At 41.9% G+C, this 24,283-nt stretch overlaps 1 protein-coding gene across 1 annotated transcript in view; it reads left to right on the top strand.

The window, feature by feature from the left end:
• FBN2 (fibrillin 2) overlaps nucleotides 1-22,905 on the top strand; it is a 262,104-nt gene extending 239,199 nt beyond the window's left edge. The window contains exons 56-65 of the mRNA XM_036279132.1: nucleotides 1,343-1,468; nucleotides 2,812-3,018; nucleotides 4,182-4,307; nucleotides 6,985-7,107; nucleotides 8,714-8,830; nucleotides 9,453-9,581; nucleotides 11,228-11,347; nucleotides 16,389-16,620; nucleotides 18,856-19,027; nucleotides 20,952-22,905. Of these exons, the coding sequence (XP_036135025.1) occupies nucleotides 1,343-1,468; nucleotides 2,812-3,018; nucleotides 4,182-4,307; nucleotides 6,985-7,107; nucleotides 8,714-8,830; nucleotides 9,453-9,581; nucleotides 11,228-11,347; nucleotides 16,389-16,620; nucleotides 18,856-19,027; nucleotides 20,952-21,326 (1,727 nt within the window). The 3' untranslated portion in view covers nucleotides 21,327-22,905. The remainder of the gene's footprint in view (nucleotides 1-1,342; nucleotides 1,469-2,811; nucleotides 3,019-4,181; nucleotides 4,308-6,984; nucleotides 7,108-8,713; nucleotides 8,831-9,452; nucleotides 9,582-11,227; nucleotides 11,348-16,388; nucleotides 16,621-18,855; nucleotides 19,028-20,951) is intronic.
• The last annotated feature ends 1,378 nt before the right edge of the window (nucleotides 22,906-24,283 follow it).

Below are 24,283 nucleotides of genomic sequence, written 5' to 3'. Positions count from 1 at the left end.
TATACTCAGTCCAAGTGAGAAAACAAACGAAATAAGAAATTGTCAGAAGTGTGTTTTAGAACATTTACCACCTGTGAATCTTCTCTGAAATGATGACCAAACTACATACTCTAATACATTTTTTAAAACATTAATTCTGGAGGAAGCAGTAGTATACATGAAGCTATGGCGAGCCAAGAAACCAGTAAACCTTATTATTTGCTTAAAATAGATGCTTATGATGCATACAAAGTAGAAGAAACCAGAATTTCTAGATCACAGCCACCTGGCAGGTACCACAGGGAGAGAGCAGCAAGAAGTGAGCTCATGCGAAGGGGCTTGGAATCGCCAGAAGTTTCCTAAACAGATAATGGATGAAAAGTATCTGTGAAGAGTATGTATCGAAGCTGTTTCATGGTTACCACTAGAGGAACAGAAGGAAGATTGCAACTCCCAAACATGAGTTGGCCTAGAAAACTAGACTACTTTAAGAAATAGTGAGCGAAGGGGGCAATGGTGTGGTCAATATAAAACAATGCAAAGGGGTGAAGGGCTAGAATCCAAAAATACCAGTGTTCATAACAGATATAAATAGTTGAAGTTGTTGGTTAACAATAAATGTACCTCTAAAAATTCTTTTAAAATCCAGATTGGTGCTTTTTACAAGAAATGTACCAAGTCAAAATGTGAGAGTGGTTGAAAATAAAGGAATGGAATGACATATTCAAGGAGATCGCTAATAAAAAGAAAGCATGTGCAAAATAAATACCAATAAATGGAAGATTAAAAATGTAAAATGTATAAATATGAAAGGAGCAATTTATCAAAAAGATTTCTTCGCCTTGAGCTCATTTACACTCCTAACAACACAGCTTCAAAAAAAAAAACGCAAAATTTACCAAATATTGAATAATCACAATAAGTAAGGATGTAGAAAATGTCAACAAAATAATTTTGCTCTTTTACCCTATTCGCCACCCTTCCCTAACACCTACCACCCCTATATTCCAGCGTTTCTCTAATACCACAAAACTGGCATCTTCTTCCCCAAGATTCTTCTCCTCTTCTGTTGTCTCAGGGCAAGTCTACCCCTTTGGAAGCCAATTTTCCAGTCTTCATCAAACACCACCCCTTCCCTGCAGGGGAGGAGGGGGCAGGAGAAAAGCACTTTGCTGAGAAAGAACCCACCTGGAAGAATGAGTTAAAGTTGAAAACAAATCAGTTTTCACACACGACTAGTGTTTCTCTCATCACACGGGTATTTTGGTGAAGAAGTTTTAAATACGATCTAATCCATTAGAAGATCACTTTAACTGATCATTTTATAATCGGCTCATCGTTCACATGATTTGTTTTTCCAAAGATGAAAACGAATGCAGGACCAAGCCAGGGATCTGTGAAAATGGGCGTTGCGTGAACACTATTGGGAGCTACCGTTGCGAGTGTAACGAAGGGTTTCAGTCGAGTTCCTCGGGCACTGAATGCCTGGGTAAGTTGATGTATGAGTATATTTTACTCGGTAAATAAAACATCTGTTTATGATGTCATCCCAGAAGAGCTCTGCATATATGCCCTTGTCCGCTAAACACGCCTCCCAGTCTAAGCAGTCCGCACACCTCTTCCTGAAGACACACACCTTTGAAAATGACGTATCTGTGTGCGTTGCTTGCTCATCTACGTGTCATATAAATAACCATCTTAAATAGTCTTCCCCAAATTAGTATTAATTAAAGTCTGTGGAAAATGTGACTTTAGTAAAACTTACATCAGGGGATGATTTAATGCCAAAAGAAAATATTTGCGGTGTGAGGTAAGCTCGGCTGTATTAATGATACCCAAGGAAAGGTCATATTTTAAAAATGCAATAAAGGTTAACTTTTATTTTATGGTACAGAAAAATGTTTTAGAAAATATTTTCTTGTGGAACATATAAATCTCAGACATTGTGTTGTATGAGAATGCCTATATTATAAGCCGCTTTCGTTCATTATGAGCAGGTGTGAAAGTATGGAGTAGTAAAACATAAGGCCAACCAAGGGAAATAAGATTACTCATCATTTGATTTGGTGTAAAAACAGCGTGTTTCAACTACATCAGATTTTTCTCAGGATGATGTCATCTGCTTCAAAGCCTAGGAAATTATTAGTCAAGAAAATATGTTTTGTTTTTCGTTGTCTTCAGTCCTGACCTTTGCTAGCTATCAGCCTTTTTGGATGTAAAGAAGATAACCTACATAGGGAGTGTGCTTTTCTCTTTATATTATTAACGGTTTCACTAGGATGGTTCATACAACTATATTAAATATTTCTTTGCCTACCTACATCAGAAAAATTTCTTTCCTTGTGCTAAAAAAAAAAAGAAAGAAAGAAACCACTTAGTATAAATGTTTGAACAGTCTTTTAGGTGTAGAAAATACAAGAGAGTAGATTGAAATTTATAACATAGTCTAGAATTTGCTTTTCAAAAACAAATCCTGATATCTGTTTGCTTATTTAAAGGGAAATAATTTCATTTCATTTTCCTTTTATTTGGATTCTACAGGAATGGTAGTTTAGTATCACTTAGTTGCTGACAAATAGAAGGAAAAAATCTATTTCTAAAATATAGCTTCACTTTTTGTCAAACTTAATCGTCTGTGGTGATAGAAACTCTACGAACTTAACCTCCAACAACATATTATAATTATTAAACTGTCTTAAACAGTGTGGCTGATCATATAGAAGAATGTTTACCTTGTTCAAAGTTATTGCTAAGAAGGAGAGTATTGATTTAACTTGAAGTACAAGATGAAGTGTCAGCCCCATGACACTGATACCTACTCTGTCATTTCAGACAATCGACAGGGACTCTGCTTTGCAGAGGTCTTGCAGACCATGTGTCAGATGGCATCCAGCAGCCGCAATCTTGTCACCAAGTCAGAATGCTGCTGCGATGGGGGGCGAGGCTGGGGTCACCAGTGTGAGCTCTGCCCACTTCCTGGAACTGCCCAGTACAAAAAGATATGTCCTCATGGCCCAGGGTACACCACCGATGGGAGAGGTAAGGAGTCGAGGAAATCCATGTGTATTATCAGCACAGCGAACTTTATTCATTCAGATTAGTTTGAAGGAAAAAGTGGAAAAATTGATATAATCGTTAAAATATTTGTGTGTGTGTGTGTGTATTTGTATATGCTTTTTGCGAATGCTTTCGAGACTTTAAAAGATGTAATCTTCATAGCAAATCTAAGAGGTAGAATTTATTATTCTCATTTAACAGACAAGCAAACTAAATCACAAGCCAAGGTAACAAGTAGTTTTCCCAAGATCATTCCCTTTTTTTTTTTTTACTTTTTTTTTTTGTTGTTGTTCAGGTAGAGTGGGAGGGAGAGAGAGGAAGAGAGAGAGAGAGAGAAACATCAACGTGAAAGGGACACATCGAGTGGCTGCCACCCGCAAGACCGACCAGGGCCAGGGACAAACTGCAACCAAGACACATGCCCTTAGCGGGAACCGAACCCCGGGTCTCTCGGGACCGCAGGTTGACGCTCTAACCGCTGAGCCAAACCGGCCAGGGCCCAAGATCATTCCCTTTTTAAGGGTTGGAACCATATTCGTCTGACCCCAAAGGTCATGCTTGTAACCCCCAAACTATGCTTACTTAAATAAATGTAAAAAGTGGTGTATTTATTTATTTGAGTGTGCACCAGAACTTAATTCTGTTTGTAACGTATTTACAAACCAGCAATTCTCCTAATTAGTTGTTTTCATTTTTTTTTACAACCAACTAATGTCTTAAAAAATACCATTTCTCTCTATTACTACACAGGTTCTCAACCCTGTGTCTGATTATTTGCTAATAAAATCCTTTCTTTAGAGTCTAATGCAAGTGCAGATTTGAAGCCAGTCCATGGGAAATTGCCACAAATTCCAAAGGTAGCTTTCTAGATTCCCCCCAAATAATTCACACTTAGACTGCAAAATGAGTAAACTTAAACAGAGCTTCAACACAGTCTTTGTATATCTCTTCCCATCACTTCAGATTATTTTTCTATCCCTCCCATGTTGCCATTCGCCCAAATAATGAAAAGGTACTCGGCACTATTATGGGTGTCGGTTGTTAGTTATCTCATGTCAATTCCTAATTTCTCTTGGTTTCTAACCAGTTTTATCTATATATTGACTTCGATTTGTTTTTGGCCTTGTTTTTGTTTTGGCTCACAGATATTGATGAGTGTAAGGTTATGCCAAACCTCTGCACCAACGGTCAATGCATCAACACCATGGGCTCATTCCGGTGCTTCTGCAAGGTGGGCTACACCACAGACATCAGCGGGACCTCGTGTGTAGGTAAGGCGAGGCATCTCTACCTCTGGGGGCTTGTCAACTACTGTTTCCTACTATCCCTTACTGTCCATAGAGTATCTTTATTATGGAGCTCTGGGGTGTACATGTTATTAAAATGCTGCTGCTCCTTTCAAAGTGTAGTTCTTTGTGTCGTCGTAGTTGTCCAAGAACTGGTCTAATCACGTGGGATGCAGACCTGTTCAATTCATCAAAAAGTCTGCTCTATCAGGGAAACATAAAAATTACAAACTTTCAACATTTTCTATTTTAATTTAAGATGTAAAAGTGACATTTGTTTCTCATTTGTTGATAAAAGAAAAGAGCTTGTGGGTGTGGATGTGTGCATTTGCATATAAAGAGAGAATGCTTTGTGCTGGTTTCTCATTGCTGTTTTTTGCATAAAATATACCCAGTAAGCAGCATCTAAAATTTCCATTTGCTAAGCAGTTTCAGTATAGAAACCTTCCACATTTTTTTGTTTTAAATCCTCACCCGAGGATTTTTTTCCATTTATCTTCAGATAGAGTGGGATGGGGAGAGAGAGAGAGAGAAACTTCAGCGTGAGAGAGACTCATCAACTGGTTGCCTCCTGCACAACCCCAACCAGAGCGGAGGACCAAACCGCAACCGAGGTACGTGCCCCAGACTGGAATGGGAGCCACGACTCTGGTCCGCGGGCCAATGCTCCAACCGCTGAGCCAAACCGGTCAGGGCAAACTTTCCACACTTTTATAATCTCTTTTTCTAATTAAATTTACTATCTCGTCCATATCATTCTATCACAATTTGGGGCAAGGATGATTTGCCTTTAATGAGTCTCCCCAAAGGATTCAACTTTGGTTTCATTGAAGAAAAAAAAAGTTTACTCCTTCATATTTCATCAACTAAATATGATATTCACTAAAGTGCCTATTTGCTTTGGGGGTTTTTTAAATGTCTTTATTGATCTTTAGAGAGAGGAAGAGATAGAAGAGAGAGAAGAGAGAGATAGAAACATCAATGTGAGAGGACACATTGATCAGCTGCCTTCTGCACACCCCCTACTGGGGATCGAGCCCGAAACCCGGGCATGTGGTCTGACCGGAAATTGAACCAGGACCTCAGTCTGTGGGATGACATTCAGTCCACTGAGCCACACCAGCCAGGCTAAAGTGCCTATTTGAATAACATGCACACCTTGCATGAAAAGATTAAGGAAAACCAAAGTGCCTCATAGTAAGCATTTGTCTCACTTGTCTGGGCATAAAAGTACTAGAAAATAGGCTATTGCCCTGGCCAGTTTGGCTCAGCGGTTAGAGCGTCAGCCTGCAGTCCAGAGAGACCCGGGTTCGGTTCCCGCTAAGGGCACGCACCTCGGTTGCAGTTTGTCCCCGGCCCTGGTTGGTCGTGCGGGTGGCAGCCACTCGGTGTGTCCCTTTCACATTGATGTTTCTCTCTCTCTTCCTCTCCCTCCCTCCCACTCTATCTGAACAAAAAATGTCCTCGGATGAGGATAAAAAAAGAAAATAGGCTATTAATCTTGAGCTTTCAGCATTCTGCATCAGTCAATATGTTTTATGGAGATTGTTTGCTGTCAATCAGAGTCCTAGCAAACAGGTGGCATTTTCCAATGAGGACAGTTTAAGGAGGGCTTAACAAAGGGATGGTCTCTAAAGGTGTGGGCAGCATGCGCAGAAGCCGCAGGGCTAGTGCTGTGCTCTGGGGCCGTGCCCCTCCTGGGCCAAAGGAAAGGAGGGAGAAGTTGCTGGAACCTGGAAGGAGAAAATGGTGCACAGAGGGCCACCTTGAGAGGAGCTGTGACCTCTGACCCATGCCTCAGTCAGCCTTGGCCCACATTGCCGGGCAGGAGTTGAGAAGACGAGGACCAGCCAGAGGACAGGGGAAGAGAGCAGGCTCCTGGACCCGTGAACAGGGTGGACCAGGGCTCGGACTGGACCTGGAGAGGCAAGTGGAAGATTTCCAGCACAGTCCATCACCCCACAGGATACTTAGGGCAGTGTAAGCATAGAGCGTTTAAGAGAAATTCTGCCCTGGCCAGTTTGGCTCAGCAATGAGAGAGTCCGCCTGCGGACCAGAGAGTCCCGGGTTCAGTTCCCACTAAGGGCACGTACCTCGGTTGCTGTTTGTCCCTGCCCCAGTTGGATATGTGTCTCTCTTTTATTGATGTTTCTATCTCTCTCTTCCCCCCTCCCTCCCTAAGAAAAAAAAAAAAGAGAGAGAGAGAGAGAAAGAGAAATTCTGCTACATCTACATTTTTGGTTTTTTTTAATCTGCAACCGAGGTACGTGCCTTTCACCAGAATCGAACCTGCGACTCTTTGGTCCGCGGGTGGACGCTCTAACTGCTGAGCCAAACCGGCCAGGGTTACATCTTCGTGTTAGGGAAAAAAAACAAAAAAACAACTTTTAAGTTTATGGCTTTCAAATTGTAAACCAAAGTCCATTAATCTAAAGAACTGAGTGGGTTTTTTGAACCCAGTCAACTGTCAAGACGTTATATTCGCCTGAGTTCTACAAAGCAAACCAGTATGCTACTTGAGTGAAAATTGTTCTGTGCATCACTTCTCTCTGGCTGTTTTCTGTTTTAAGTTGAAGAGGAAAAGCCAAAAGAGTGAAGTGAGAATATGGAGGGAGGAAATTCTTTTAACCAAGAATTTAACCTTCACATCGCTTTGACTTAGATCTTGATGAATGTTCCCAGTCCCCGAAACCGTGCAACTTCATCTGCAAGAACAGTGAGGGGAGCTATCAGTGCTCATGTCCGCGGGGGTATGTGCTGCAGGAGGACGGGAAGACCTGCAAAGGTGAGTGAAGAGCCTCTGCCTTGTGACCCTTGTCTGTCTCTCACCTTTCAGAATCATATTTAACGAACCTGGGATTGTACCAGGTGCACCTCCTTAATTAAAGCTGGTCTTCTTAGTGACCATTGTATTACTTACAGAAAACTCTAACAAAGGACACATGGTAGGAGGCAGGGAGAATTAAAACCCACGTTACAGTGGTCTTAGAGCAACCCATAGAAATTTTTGAAATAAATAAAATTAAACAAAACAAATTAATTTTGGTGAGGGAAGAGATTAAGACAAGTTACTAACTAAGATTATTTAAATTTATTATTTAAGATTTTACTTCTGCAAACTATCTTTATTACACAATTACTGCCAGATACTGAATATGAATTGGTAAATTTAAATTTTTTGCCTAGATAGTATTAAAAATAATTATCAAACTAAATTAGATCATTAAAATAGCTCTAATACTGCGTCGGCCTGCGGTCCAGAGAGACCCGGGTTCGGTTCCCACTAAGGGCACGTACTTCGGTTGCAATTTGTCCCCGGCCCTGGTTGGTCGTGCGGGTGGCAGCCACTCGATGTGTCCCTTTCAAGTTGATGTTTCTCTCTCTCTCTCTCTCCCTCCCACTCTATCTGTACAAAAATTGGGAAAAAAAATGTCCTCGGGTGAGGATAAAAAAAAAAAAAATAGCTCTAATACTATACTCATATATTCAGTTTTATATTAAATCTCTTCAGTATGAAATCAATGGACCGAGGAAAGAAATTTCTGCCTAATTAAAATTTGAAATACAGATTATGCTCAAGAAAATGAAGTTTTATTTCCAAGAAATAAAATAAAATAGCCAGCCAGTACTGTTCTCTTACACCTATCTCGTGAACCACTATGAGTCAGTTTCATCTTACATATTGTTTATAAATAAGTACAAGTGAAGTGTGTGTGTGTGTGTGTGTTTAAGCTTTAAAATGATGGCTTGGTCTTGTTTATATCTTTTATTGCTTTGTAAATGTATTTAAATCTATTTTCCCATCTTAAGTTCCAATCTAACCAAAATCACATTTTGCATTTTCTGTTAGTCCAGCTCAAGTGTTAATTCCATTTATGACTAGAGTCACAGAGGCTGTGTTTTTACTTCCTCTGGTGTTTATGATGGTGTTTTCACTTGGATCCTGAGAACCTGACTCAATATTTGCATTAAGACCTTCATCGGTTTCCAAATTCTGTTTTATTTTTATTTAACCCCCTCCTTTAATAGGAATAAGTGACCAGTCATGTACTAGGCTGCGCATTAAATGGAAGAATTATAACCTTTGGATATTAACTTTGAGAAGAGCTCATGGAAACTGCAGTGATTCATTCATTCAATTTCTTATTCTAAGAAAACTTGTGTTGTGTATCACCTTCGTCATCCTATTATAGTAGCCCATAATATTTATGCTACTTACGTATGTGAAAAGAGACTGCCTGTCATATACATACTGAAGCCTGTAAAGCTTCCAGCAAAAACTGAAGACAGGATATTCCCCGTGGAACACACACATCTCCTGTGGCTTCATAACAAAGGACGCATAGCCAGCTAACACCACCCTGATTGCATGGGCTTCTCTCTCATTTCAGACCTCGATGAATGTCAGACCAAACAGCACAACTGCCAGTTCCTCTGTGTCAACACTCTGGGAGGTTTTACCTGTAAATGTCCCCCTGGTTTCACCCAGCATCACACCGCGTGTATTGGTAAGACAAAACTACAAATGGGGAATTTTGCAAACTTTTGGTAGATGCACAGGACTTGTATTTAACGTGGTAGAGTGATGTCTCCGTACTTACAGTTAGAACCAACCCCTCATAATTAGTGGTCTAAAAATGTTGCTAAGAATAGAGATGTTTTTCTCCCTCAGGAACAATACTCAAAGGAAAAAATGGCCTCTGTAGTCTGAGCACACACACACACAGTAGGCATATTTCAGGCAGCGCCTTTATATTGCTTTCTAAATATAACCACATGTGTTCAGATAAAATATGATTAAAGGTTCACTGTAGTTTAGATGATGCTAATGAACATGCTGGGTTTTTTTATGTTAGAAGACACATATGCTACGGGACTTTCAGTCGTTATTATTGAACACCACGTCCTCAGTCAACCCAAAATAAGCTCTACTTTCAAATCTCTTGAAATATGCTTTCTCTTACCCTTTTTACCTTAAATATGACCGAGAATCCTGGCATACATTTCCCCAAAGTGCTGTTTCCACGTTGTGGAACTCAGCCTTTCGTGTAGCACTTTCTGCTTTATGGAGTGAAGTCGGAGTCATGTAATAACTGGGAGGCTTGGTCCTCCCTCCTTCATCTTTGCCAGACAACAACGAGTGCGGGACTCAGCCTTCCCTCTGCGGAGCAAAGGGCATCTGTCAGAACACCCCTGGCAGCTTCAGCTGTGAGTGCCAGCGAGGGTTCTCGCTCGATGCCACCGGACTCAACTGCGAAGGTGAGTGTGCGCTCACTAACCCTGACACAGCACGCTGTCTGGTTTTCACTTCTGAGCCGGTAAATGCGAAGTTCTGATCGTCGCGAAAGAAGAAAAAAGTACCTGAAAAAAGGAGAACCCAGAAACTGGTTTTTGTTCATGAGTTTTCGGATGCTCTCCTGGGGGCAGAGGAAGGCTTCCATGTGATGAAACAAAAATTGGGTGGGTACGAACTGGCGTTCAGCGTTCCAAGTAACTGAGCTGTTCACTTAATTACTGAGCTGGAAAGGAGCTGAACTGAAAAGTAATTCTATGCCTAATATGGTTTACAGTAGTGTACGAGTATACCAGGAAAAAAATAAAGGGGACTTCTGTTCTGTGATACCTAAATGTGTCCAAGTTAAGTGTAAGGAAAAGCACCAGTTATCCCAGAGAATCGGAAAATGCACCGAACGCACTGGGGAGGACACATGGCTATGTTATGTGGTCTGAGACTCCTGATGCCCTCTCTTTCCTACAGTGGACATTCCCCCGAAGCCCCCCCGCCGCAGATACTTCTTATGAAGTCCAAGGAAATGTTTCAAGTGGGAGTGAAATAAAAATCTACCTATGGTTCTTCAACATTTCCATTGTGAGACAAACGAGTTAGGATTGGTATCTTTTACAAAACACCCATACCAGAGATTATGAGATTATGGGCAACACCTTCATATTTTATATGAATATTGCAGTTCATGTTTTATTTATTTTAGTCACGCATTATTTATTCTCAGAAATCAATGATTATGAATTCTAGAAATAGAGTCAAAGTTTTTAAGATTCTCTTCAGAAGTATTATAGAGCTTTTATATGGATCTAATTTTACGCCAAGAAAAATTCAGTTTAAAATTTTTCTATTTTAATATTTTACATTTGAAGTCATTGAGACTTTGAAAGTATTCTGAACATACAGCTGCTTGCCACGTGTGAGTTCAGCTTGTGACTATCCACATAAGATACCATTTATTAATTATCCATATAAATTTGTTACATACACATCAGACATGCCAATTTTATTTCACTCTTTATGGGTAGATTTCAAAGCCTCAGTTGTCATTCCAAAAGAGTATGCACGTATGAACAAAGAAATTATTCCATATGTGTAATAATACCACATCGTGTCTAAAAATAACATTCTTAAATACTTAAAATTTGCCTCTAATTAATCTTGAATGGCAATAAAAAAATATTTTGCATGCGAAACAATTACACTCTTTAGGTATCTCCGTAGTGCGTGTATCTTCCTGAAAATGAGGATTACATGTCGATCACTTTGGAATCTACTAGAATATGTAATGCAAATATATTTATGTCACTTACCAAGTAAATCAGACCATATGCGAGTTATTCCATCCAGAATGCACAACATTTGTGGTTGCTGTGGCCGATTTGCCGAAATTAGATGCTATTTAGAACATTGACGTGGAGTGGTCTGGTGGGTAGTGGAAGGACGGAGGCTTATGTCAGAACCATTTTTTTACCACCACTGGCTGATAACTGTGTGCCGTGGAAAAATTGCGGCCACTCTGTGTGTCTCGGTAACGGTTATCCCCAGACTGCGTTTGGAGTGTCTGGAAGAACAGTGGGGAAAAGGTTACATGAGGATCTTGCGGGGCTTGTTTTTGCAGATGTGGACGAATGCGATGGAAACCACAGGTGCCAGCACGGCTGCCAGAACATCCTGGGAGGCTACAGGTGTGGCTGCCCTCAGGGGTACATTCAGCACTACCAGTGGAATCAGTGTGTTGGTGAGCACTCGCTTCCTACAGAGCATCTGCTTCTCTGACCTTCACGTAAAATGAACAAACAATCGAGGGTGATGTTTCCATGGAGCCTTTGAGTCCTAAAACTTAAAAAACAGTGCTTAGGACTGAGACACGGGGATCCGTTATGTTCGTCTCTTTACTCATATCTGTTTGAAAATACCCACCCTGAGAATAGGGTTTTAAGTAGCTGAAAGGTAACGCAACTAGAGCTTTTACAGAACTTGTAATTTTCTGCTAGATATAATTCTAAGTTTCTGAAGATGGTGCCAAGAATCATCATTTGCCATGGTCAGGGGCTTCCTATTAGATTTGGGGTTACCCTTCCATCTTCCTCAAACAAATCTAACGGAATTCAGATCAACCTAATGAGGACCGTCCGTCTGAGCTGTCCAGTCGCATAGATGTGATGAAGGAGCTGAAGTGTTTTAAAGTAGAAATAGTACCTAGTTACAGCAAATCCTGTTAAAAACTCCAGACAGAAGTGTTTGTAAAATAAAATTAGTAGGCACTCTGTTCTGTTCCTGGCATGGATAACAGTCATGGAAATCTTCCTTGTAAGGAGAGACTGGTCAAAGACAATACCATTCTCATACTTCAGTAACCAGCTAACTTCTTGTTTCCATTCAAATGCCCTTCATACACAAGCCTCCCAACACACTGTGACAGTAGATGCCAGCGTAACGGGGCAGGAAGAACAGGGGTCCTGCCGGGAAATGGCGGGGTGCTGCTTCCCCTTTCTCTGTAGTGCTTTCAGTTACCCCACATGTACTTCAGAGTTCATTGTGCTCGAGCTACTAGACACATTAATCTGATTGTGTCCTTTACGATCTTCTCACAAGAAATTTCAAATGACAGTTTAGTGAATTGAGGGGGATGGGTGGGGCAATGAGATAAAAGTTAAAGGAGAAGCAGCAGCTCCGAAAGTCACAGCCATCCTATGGCCATGTGCCAGGTCACACAGAGGCTCCCCCCCCACACACACACACACACATCCTCAGGGTGGGAAATGCAAAAATTAGGAATGATGGAGAGGGTCAGGGCAGAGTTTTAAAGGATATCAAAACGATGAGTTAGGCTGTCAACCAGAATAATTTCATACATTTAATTTACTTTTTCTATTTCACAAGAAAATATACTGCAAAAGTCCCTATGCCCAGCTTTCTCGATTCATAAACAGAAGCAAAATGTAGGCACACTGTTCAGGATATAGAGAACGGTACTTTTTTACATAGCTATGAAAACAGTGTAAAACAATTTTATTATATTGTGTTGTTCATAAAATATGATGCCCGGCACTTTCCTTAGGGAATAAAATGGACTTGTTGGTTAATTCTATGGAACTAAAGGCAAAATAATGATCCTCTAATATTTCGCGTGTCATCTTATCTAGAATTCTTGTTTCTAAGGCAATCATACCTAGAAATAGGAACGTGTTTCTATTTCAATTTCCAAGTTTCCTGAAATTTCTGTCTGTAAACATCTAGTGCAAAAAAAAATAGCTACAGAGGTTTTCACTAAATTTTGTCTGACTTAAAATCAAGACTTTGTGGTATATCCCAGGTCCCCTTTGTGGGATCCTTGGACTTGGCACCTCAGCAAGGCAGTCACCCCAGAACATTTCACTCTGGAGTCCAGCCAGAAGCCCAAGTGCCTTCTAATCAGGAGGGAACCTATGGACAGAAAGATAAATGGTTTTAAAGATGAGGTCAAAGCAAAAGCAGAGATCCCCAACTGTAAGGAGTCGTTTGTGAGCGTGCTCTGCTAAAACAGACACCTCTAAGCAGCAGGTCCCTGAGTGGGTCAGATGCAGCAGATTTATTTGAAAAGTTCTAGATTTTTCTGTGCAGGGTTGAGGAGCCAGCTGGTCTCTAATAAAAGTGCTGATTTTCTTGCCTTGAATCCACATAGCACAGTTGAAATTTTAACTCAGATACATAGCAGGAATAGAATTAAACAACCCATCAGGAACCAATAAAACAAGTTAGCAAACAAAACAAAACAAAACAAAACCAGATTTATGACAAAATGCAAATTACAAGACATATCATTTTTATTTGTTACTATGTGTGTGAATATCTTTATTCATATGACTCAGGGGAGATACAGAATGAAGTATTTCAGACAGATTAACTGTTAGTTAATGTGTCACATGATTTAAAGGCTGTAAAATTGTAAACCTACAGTGTTGGTAATACTACTTTCAATTTAAGAACAATGGCAATTCTTTGTAAGTGTTAATACTGAAAAAAAGCTTTTAATTCAAATGACTACTTTAAAAAGTTCCCAGACAGTTACCACAGAACATTTATCCCATTCTGGTGCATAGATGTAGGTAACCTTCTCGACTGTTTGCAAGCATTATAATATAAAATAAGTGAATATTATTAACATTTGCATACGGAGAAAAACATGTCTTATTATATGAAGCTTTTAGTTACTTAGTGCTAGTAACTTCCAGTTGCTTCTTTGGCCTTTCCAAATAATTTGAACATAACTTGGTGAGGCTTGAGTCAACTCAAGTATGTCTCACACAAGAACATATTTTAAAAGTCAGATTACATAAGTCTATAAAATTATACTATGATGTACATTTATAGTATATAAACATGAAATATATCATGGTGTTTCCAAAAATATTATATATTTAAATTTTTTCTTGTCATTGGTATATTAAAATGAAATATATGTAATTAATTGGTGTTGCCTGATGCATTTTCTGCTTAACACAGTGTCTAACACTGTATTCATAGAAGGATCACTTTAAGTTATAATCTAATTTCTATTCTCTGTTAGGAGAGAAATCGTGCATATAAATGTCAGATTTAATTGTAAAATCAGATGAGCCTCTGTGGCACAGTTCCAAGTCTTCTGTCTATAGAAATAAAATAGCAGTTATATGTATGTCATAGGTAGCTTGGTTATTATGAATTCATTTATATACTTCCTCCCCTTGAAATGAAAGCTAAGAATTTGTACGTATTAGATAATCATAGCAGATTTATATCCAATGATTAAGAATTCTACCTTTGGCGGTCTGCTTTAATTCTGAAACTATAATCATGATACAAAAATGTACCTAATAACATCTACCCTCTCACTAACCTCTGTGCCGTACTTAACGGAGTTTAATTTCCTGTCTGAGAGGCCTCCTCCCTGAAACGCCATCTGCATCTTCCATCATCTCCCTGAGCCTCGGCCTCTGCACGTCCCTCTAGCTGTTGCGTCCCAGGCGCACCCCTATTTGCAAACAGGCTCATTCCCCTACGTGGCCTGAAACATATACTTGGCATATAGTAAGTAAACAGACACACTGTGCTCCACTGGACTCGCAGGAGTTTGAAAGAATCTCCCACAGAACAGATGTGACTTGTGCCCAGGGTGCAATCTGAATGATAATAAACCCCAATGGTGTCAAGCCACATGCTATAAATATCAGCCAGACAGGTAAGAGCTAAATTGTAATCTCCAAATTGAAAAGCACAGTCTTTGGCCCTGGCCAGTTTGGCTCAGCAGTAAGAATTTCGGCCCATGGACCAAAGGGTCATGGGTTCGATCCCCAGTCAAGGGCATATGCTTGGGTTGCAGGTTCGATCCCTGGCCCCAGTTGGGGTCGACCGGGAGGCAACCAACCCATGTGTCTCTCTCGTATCAATGTTCCTCTGTCCCTTCCTCCCTCTGTTCCACGCTATCTAAAAAAAAATCAATGGAAAAATATCCTCAGGTGAGGATTAACCATAAATAAATAAGTAAAAGCACAATCTTTGAATTTGTTAAAATGGTAAATGCGACTGAAGGTTAGCATATAATTATCCTGCTGTCAGGCATCTGAAGTATTAACGTTAGTCGTAAACCGGGAAAGCCTGGCCCAGCTGCTGGTTGGATGCAGATCATCTCCGAGGCCCGTCTGCACCTAATGGGTCCTCCAGCAGTTAAACGTTGGTTGTGGGTTCAGTAGACCCAATTGAGGAATGTCTATTTCAATTATTTCCACTTCCAGGGATTGTTTGTTTGTTTTCTCTGTATGTCCTGTAATGAAGGCTTTGGGAATTGCTGGGAGGATGGATACAAATACAGATACAATTGTTGCCTTTTTAAAACTGAGACATAATTCACATACCATAAAATTCACCATTTTAAAGTGTACAGTTCAAAGGTTTTCAGTATGTCCTCACAAGAGTGTGCAACCAGCCAATACTACAGCATTTCAGCACCCCGAAAAGAAAGTCCATCCCCATCAGCAGTCATTCTTCATTTCTCCCTCCCCACAGCCTCTAGCAGCGAGGACTCTGCTGTCCCTGAATCCTTCTGAGATGCAGGCTGTTGAAGTCCCCTTCTGTTAAGAGAGCAGAAGAGTGATTCCATAGGCAAACTGCATGTACCTGTCCCAGAGGACCGCCCATGTATTCATAAACAGCACAAACAGTATATAAAAGTGTTGGGCAAGGTTTTTTTACAGCCATAATTTAGGAGAATTTGTTGGTTTTTGTCATTTATCTTTTATCTTTTATTTTCTTTTATTTATCTTTTTTCACATACTTTGTAAATCAGTCATCAGACGAAATGGTTTTTATTTTATTTTATTTTATTTCTTTATTGATTTTAGAGAGAGAAGAAGGGGGGGGGAGAGATAGAAACACTGATGAGCAAGAACATTGATTGGCCACCCCCTGCACGCCCCCCACTGGGGATTTGGCCCACAACCTGGGCATATGTCCTGACCGGGAATCGAACTGGTGACCTCTTGGTGCATGGGTCGACACTCAACCACTGAGCCACACCGGGCAGGCAGACTAACTGCTTTTTAAATGCGGTTGTGGAATTATTTCTACTATGGAATCATCGGCACTCTGACACTCGGGCTCTTCTTCATATCCCTGTCACCTTCCCCAGGTGACTAACTGCTTTTTAAATGCGGTTGTGGAATTATTTCTACTATGGAATCATCGGCACTCTGACACTCGGGCTCTTCTTCATATCCCTGTCACCTTCCCCAGGTGACTCGTTTCTTTCTTTGTGTTCACAGACGAGAACGAATGCTCTAATCCCAATGCCTGCGGCTCTGCCTCCTGCTACAACACACTGGGCAGTTACAAGTGTGCCTGCCCCTCTGGCTTCTCCTTCGACCAGTTCTCCAGCGCCTGCCACGACGTGAATGAGTGCTCCTCCTCCAAGAACCCCTGCAATTATGGCTGCTCCAACACGGAGGGGGGTTACCTCTGCGGCTGCCCGCCTGGCTACTACAGAGTGGGACAGGGGTAAGGCCGGCAACTTTCCAGCAACAGGAAAGCAAAACAGGTCCCGCAGGGCGTGGTCTAACCCCGGCTTCCCTCCCTGAGTTCTGGCTGCCCGGCCCCCTGGCCGCCTGGCCCTGCAAGGAAGAGAGTGGTGATTAGAAGCCCAGGAGACAGCAGCATGGGTCGCTTAGGGAATGGGAGGGGGAAGCACCAAGAAGGCCTAGGGGCTATATCCACATTATGGGATCAGCTCCTTTGTGGTGTGCATAAGACTTGAACTTGTAATCAGATATCACTCTCTTGCCCCTCAGAAAGGCCTGCATTGATTCAGCAGATCCCTCAAGGCCAGAGACTAGCAGATATTTCGGCATGCAGCTCATGCCCTGGCCAGTTTGCTTCAGCGGTAGAGCCTTGGCCTGAGGACCACAGGGCCGCGGGTTCAATTCCAGTCAAGGTGCACGATCGCCAGCTCTTGTCTGGGTTATGTGGGAGGCAAACAATCTGTGTGTCTCTCTTGCATCGATATTTCTTTCTCCCTCCCTCCCTTCCACTCTCTCACAAAATCAATGGAAAAATATCCTGGGGTGAGGATTACCAAACGATAATAATAATAAAAATAAAAATGCAGCTCACGTGTTGCCATAGACACCTGGGTTGAGAGGCACAAGTGGAAACGGCTCCTCCTCGGATTTTTCTATGAATGTTGGCAGGTGCCAGCCTAGCAGGTCCTCAGGAAGGAGTCTGTCCCTCTCTTTGCTCACCTGGCTTTATGTCATTGCCTGGAGGAGTCCTGCCTCGTTGCTGTGGCCCTGCCCAGCCGGGCTCATGGCACTTCCCCAAGTGCAGCCTCTCACGCCCTGTTGGCTGGGGCTGAGGTGCTGGCCACCTGCGTCCTTCCATCACGGCGGCCTGTGCTCAAGGTGGGAACTGAGGCGTCAGGCAGGATCCCCTTCAGGATCCCCTTCCTCAGGAAGAGCAGTGTATGAGACAGGCCCCGGGGGGGGGGGGGAGGCGCGGACCCATGATCTTTCTGCCATTGCTACATAACAGTGCTTGAAACAAAGGGCTTGGTCTAGACAGAGGTTTTTAGGGACAACTCATTGACTCTTCTACTAACCCAGACAGGAGTTCAGAAATCTCAGCCATTACTGCAGTGTGCAACCAGCCAATTCTACAGCGTTTCAGCACCCCGAAAAGAAAGTCCATCCCCATCAGCAGTCATTCTTCATTTCTCCCTCCCCACAGCCTCTAGCAGCGAGGACTGCTGTCTCTGAATCCTCCTGAGATGCAGGCTGTTGAAGTCCCCTTCTGTTAAGAGAGTAGAAGATCTTAGCCATTACAGCAGAGGGCTTTGTTGTGAGCATCAGACTTCATTCTCTTAAATCCTACTCTGCTTTTGCTTTCCCCAGTTAACTACACTCAAGTGCTTCGTCTGACTAGGTTTAAAAATTGGGGAGGCCTCTGAAGGAAACGAAAACACTAATCTGAAAAGATATAAGCACCCCTCTGCTCATTGCAGCATTATTTACAATGGCCAAGATATGGGAACAGACTAGGTGGTTATTATTAGATAATGGGTAAAGAAGATGTGGTACATATATACAATGGAATATTACACAGTAATAAAAAAAAAAGAATGAAATATTGCCATTTGCGACAACATGAATGGAGCTAGAAGGTATTACACTGAGTGAAATAAGTCAGACAGAGAAAGACAAATACTGCATGTTTTCATTTATATGTGAAGTCTAAAAAAACAAAACAGACTCATAGAAACAGAGACCAAAGGATGGTTGACAAAGGGGAGGGAGATGGGGAAATGAATGAAAAAGCAAAAGGAAATATAGTCAATAACATGGTGATAAGTTTGCACAGTGGCAGATGATGAGTGGAATTAGTGGGGCGATCCCATTGTAAGGTATAAAAACATGGAATTATTATGGTGCATTCCTGAAACTAATACAACTAATATAATTTTTGTATACCATCTATAAACTTAAAAGGTGTATTAAAAGAAAACAAAATTGGGGAAGCCCAGAGCTCGTTCTCAGAATAATCTTGCTGTTCAAAATAAGGGAAAATCTCATGGATGAAGTGTTGAAGAAAAGAGTTACAGAGACTATTAGGTGTTTGTTTTTATGAGCTCAGAGTTTGCTTTGTTGGTTTCTTTCTGAAAAGTCTCTGCTCTGCCCCTGGAAAACTGTCGTCAAAGTGAATGATCAAGTCTAACAACACCTTGCTTCCTGTTGCAAACAGCCACTGTGTCTCAGGAATGGGATTCAACAAAGGGCAGTACCTGCCCCTGGACACAGAGGTGGATGAGGAAAACGCCCTGTCCCCGGAAGCCTGCTACGAGTGCAAAATCAACGGCTACGCCAAGAAAGACGGCAGACAGAAGAGAAGTGTTCACCAGCTCGAACCCACTGCTGTGAGTAAACCTCCCTTTGTTCTGTCACAGATTTTATCCAGATGGAGTCGTGTGTATTATGCAGTAAACTTTTATGTCGGTTTCAGGCTTGGTGAAGCTAGAACGATCTTGAAATGTAATGGCTAAATTAATGGACACAACATGGCAGAGACAAGTACATTAAAGTTAGTTGATTATCACCTCAAAACACAAGGACGGGGGGAGAAGACTTTGGAGGCACAGTTTCAGATCATATGCTTCACTTTTTGATTTATGCCAAAGGGAATAAGATGTCCTCCTAGGAAATAGTTGTTTTGAAATGCTTTTTTAAATTATTTTAACTTTGTCCAATTCTGTTTTATGCATCCGTAGTAAACTAGGTTGATTTTCATTTTCAGTAGGTAAGCCAACTAGGTCTCAAATTCTGCGACATTTATAAGTTAGGTGTTTCTCCCATAGAAATGTTATCTCCAAATAACTTGAATTTTTTAAGGAACTGAGGATCTGCGTGGCCTGCTGCTGGTGTTTCTTGGTGGTAAATAGCCTTTAGTGGAGAGGTTTAAGGGGTAAGCCACGGACTGGCCCTCCCACTCGCTACCCATTTTACATGGGGCCTGTTCACCTAACCCCTGTCTTCCTCAATTTTTTCACCTATAAAATGGGAATAGCCCACTGGCCAGTTTTCTCAGTGGTTATAGCGTCGGCCCATGAACCAAAGTGTCACGGGTTCAATTCCGGTCAAGGGCACGTACCTTAATTGCTGTTCGATTCCCCAGACCTGGTCAGGTCACGCAGGAGGCAACCAATCAATGTGTCTCTGTCACATCGATGTCTCTCTCTCCTACCCCTTAACTCTATCTGAAAATCAACGGAAAAATAGACTCGGTTGAGGATTCAAAGGAAAAAAAAAAAGGACTAAAAATACTTACTGCTGAAGGGTGATAGGAGGATTGAGCTGACCCTGAAGTGCCTAGAACGGTGCCTGGGCCTGTGTGTTACATTCAGTGAATGTCACTGGGTGATGTCCAGAGATGTCCGTGATTTCCCCAGAGATCAGAGATAGCGCCACCCTCCTTTGTTAATGTTCCTGTGTGAACTGGGCAACTTGCTTCAGTTTTCTGGGCCTCAGAAACTTTATCTGTAAAATGAGATTTTTCTAGTCAAAAGCTCTCTGATTCTATTTTATAATAATAAATAGGCCAGTGTTACATTTCCCTCAAGTAGACTAAGGTACCTAACTGATTTAAATACGACCATTGAGATGTTCATCAAGTACCCAAATCCAGAAATTCAGTCTGTGAAGCCTTCTTATTGTGGTAGTTGGGGGGTTAGCCTGTCTGAACAGTGATGGGCCCTCTGGGCCCCTGTAGCCAAGTTCTTACTTAACCAATCAAAGCACTGGTTGGTTTGTTGTTGTTGTTTTGTTTCTGCCTTTCTTACTAAGATAACATTCGTACCTCCCATCCCTCTGATCAAGTGAGACTTGGTTTATCTGGACCCACTGGCTTTCCCCAAAGCGGGTTCAAACCCGAGCTCTGAGGACGGCAGGCCCCCCACCCCCTGCACTAACGGCTCTTAGCAAACACGCTCCCACACTCCGCTTGTGCTCTGCGGCCTGACCACTCAAGCCAGGCCCACGGAGGCAGATTCCTCTGGGGACAGTCCCTGCGATTGGATTACAGCTGCACTTCTTTAGATTCCAGGAAAAAAAATTGTAATTATTTTCTAAATTGTCTTTGTTATTAATAAGCATGATATTCCATAAACTCATCAAAAAACAAAAAAAAACAACCACCTGTGGAATTGACCTTTTCTCCTAAGGAAAGTGCCGTGGTGGGGAGCAATGGGTCGTCACTGTGGCCGCAACCCCAGCAGCCAGTCCCTTTCCTGTCCTCTCCTCGTGCTGCAGAAGCTCTTCCCACATCGTCTCCTCCTTTTTCTCCAGGTTGAGCAGATCAGCCTGGCGAGCGTCGACATGGACAGCCCCATGAGAATGAAGTTCAACTTCTCCAGCCTCGGCTCCAAGGAGCACATCCTGGAACTCATGCCCGCCATCGAGCCCCTCAACAACCACGTCCGCTATGTCATCTCCCAAGGGAACGGTGACGGCATCTTCCGCATCCACCAAAGGAACGGGCTCAGCTACTTGCACACGGCCAAGAGGAAGCTGGTGCCCGGCACGTACACACTGGAAATCTCTAGCATCCCTCTCTATAAGAAGAAGGAGCTTAAGAAACTGGAAGACAGCAATGAGGACGACTACCTCCTAGGGGAACTCGGGGAGGCTCTCAGAATGAGGCTGCAGATTCAACTCTATTAACACTTACAGACTTGGTTCCAGGCTCAAATCCCTGCACAGCCAGCCTTCAGAAGCCTTTGGGAATCAATGACTAATTTTAAAGAGGAAAAAAAAAGACAACTTTTGTTTCTTTCCTCCCTGTCTCAGACTTCAGAATGTTGACCCTCACAGGGAGGGATAATTTAGACTCTGGTGTGGCCAAAGATTTGAGTACAAAGGCAACCGTGGTTACTGTATTTTTTATATAACTTCACTTTAAAATATATTAAAAAAAAAAAAAAAAAAAAGACCTAAATGTTCAAGAGATCAGCATATGGCACTAAATGCACAAAAATAATGTGAGCTTTTTTTTTCCTGTTAGCAGTCTGTAACACTTTGGGTATTTTGCTATAGTTGCTAATTAAAAAAAAATATAGATGTTTATTTATTTTTAATGCAGTAATATATGGAGAAATGAACAAACTATGTAAACAAAAAAGGGAAACTCACTTGTTTTTCTTTAGATTTATAAATTTGAGCTATTTCTTTTAGAGGTGCTTTTTAAAAATTCAGTAGATTCAAGAGATGTTTCCTTTGGTTTTCTGCCAGTCGTCCAACTGGTACACATCTGATTATTTTAAAGAAAGCCTCACAGAGCTGAATGGGCAGCGTAATCAATAATTTAAAAGACGGAAATGTCATTAGGTCCTTTACGAAGGAGATCAAAGCCAGAGCAGCTCGTTGTGACGATGTCTCACATGACCAGACACACCAGGCAATGAAGAAGCACGACACTGTAGCAAAATACCTTGACTGCTTGTGAGACCGGTAGCGTTGCAGGCCAAACCGTACTGTATTTCCTTCTCATAACCTCAAGGAAGCACATGTGCTCCCCACAACACCTCATTCGTACCCAGGGTGTGCTGCGTACTTGTGGTACTGTAGGCAGCTGAAGAACTGCCGTTCCTTTGAAAAGGAACACCTGGCGTTCTGTCGTGTTTGGTGCTGTCTTAGATTAATGGTGCATTTATTATGTTCAAGCTATTTCAGGACTGCCATATGTGCAAACAAATCATGCAGTACAGCCAAGGAATATATGTTGTTGTTTTTTTAAATCCATTTTTTTTTTTTTTTTTTAGAATTTTCATTAATACTGTAGTTATACACCATATGCCTCGTTTTATCATAGCCTATTGTGTATGAAAGATGTTTGTACAATGAATTGATTTTTAGTTTGCTTTAGTCATTTAAAAAGATATTGTAGCAGAATGTGCTATAATAAGAATATGTCTCCATGTTCTTCTCAACCCAAGAACCTGTCCCTGGACCAGTGACCAAACCTCACATGTGAAATGGCCCAAAGCACATGCAGGCTCCGGGTTGTTCCTCTCACACCTGTGCTGACCAAAGATTAGTAACCAGTTATATCCAGTTTGGGGTTCGTTTTGCTTTGTTTTCTTTTAATAACTAAAAAAAAAAAAAAAAAAAAAAAAAAAGACACAGTGTAAATTTGTAATCAAGTGTTTGTGAGGAAAAACTTATGGTTTGGGGTCTTGTTTGTTTTTGGAGGTCTGTGTATCAAATATGACACTTTTCTTGCAATAAAGCTTATTTTGGGGTAGTTTTCTGGCTGAGAGTTTCATGGGGACTACACCCCCTGTGGTTTTTGTGGAAGGGGTTGGGGGCTTTGCCTTATGGGGACCTGTGTGAAAGAAAGTACCAGAAGGAGAACCAGGCACATTTACAGGAAGGCGAGGGGACATTGTCAAATCCGTGACACAAACTTAGCAGCAGTGTTCAGCCCTGAGCACAACTTCAAGTCGCATTCAAATGGAAGGGCAGTCACGGCAGCTAATTCACTTTCAAACAGAGGCGAAGCTCCTAGGACCCACCTTCTAGAGACCCCGGGATTTCTCCACTTCATCCTCACACAGAGGGCCGTGGTGCGACAGCACCCTAAACCACCCGTGAAGGAGTCAGTCTCTGCTTCCTTCCCCGGGGTTTTCCTGAACTGGAGATTTTAAGCAAAAGTACGTAGGCGTACCCCAGCCAAAGTATCTTTGCCCCAAATCATCCAAAGCTTCCAATCTCTTGCAGTGTCCCACATTTTTCCTCAGTGGAGACCTGGCTAGAGGTGACGAGTCACTGAACACAAACTCAGTTCCGATACACTGTGGAAATGAGGACACAAACGTCTTAGAAGTTAATTCGATACAAGGTTTGAGAATTTGTGTGCTTACATTTCTCATCCGAGGAATAAGAACAAGGAAAGAGTATGACCATCTTAGCACTGTTCTTAGCCAATCAGAAATGAGCTGCAGGAAGGAAGGAGAGTATGTATTTGCCTCGGGAATCCTTTAAGCTTCCACGTGCGGATTCGGTTTCATCTGGCATCTGGTACCGGTACAGCGTGAGCGCGGTGATAGGAAATTACCTGGAACCAAACTTCTCTGATGTCAAATGCTGACTATAGCTTTAACGTGTTCTTGAGGACGGTTGAGAATCCACACTATGCCCTGGCCAGTTTGGCTCAGCGGTTAGAGCGTCGGCCTGCGGACCAGAGAGGCCCAGGTTCGGTTCCCGCTAAGGGCACACGTACCTCGGTTGCAGTTTGTCCCCGGCCCTGGTTGGGGTCGTGTGGGTGGCAGCCACTCGATGTGTCCCTTTCATGTCGATGTTTCTCTCTCTCTCTCTCTCTCTCTCTCCCCCCCTATCTGAAGATAAATGCAAAAATGTCCTCAGGTGAGGGTAAAAAAAAAAAAAGAACAGAGAATCCACACCATTAGGGGCTTTACACACAAAAAAAATTAAAAGACCATTAGAGACTTTACAGACTTTACATGGAGGAGTGTACTAGAAGGAAATGACTAGTCCAAGAGGCTCCTTCACAGAAAGAAACCTTATTGGGCACCTCTAGTAGCATTACTGCAATTCTCATACTGTGAGCACTGACATACTCATGATTAATTTACGTCTCTCTGGTAATTAACTGCTAATGA

Source organism: Molossus molossus, unplaced genomic scaffold, assembly GCF_014108415.1.
Source record: "Molossus molossus isolate mMolMol1 unplaced genomic scaffold, mMolMol1.p scaffold_m16_p_3, whole genome shotgun sequence".
Classification (NCBI taxonomy): domain Eukaryota; kingdom Metazoa; phylum Chordata; class Mammalia; order Chiroptera; family Molossidae; genus Molossus; species Molossus molossus.
Note: the sequence above shows the minus strand (reverse complement) of the source record. Positions and strands in the feature narration are given on the sequence as shown.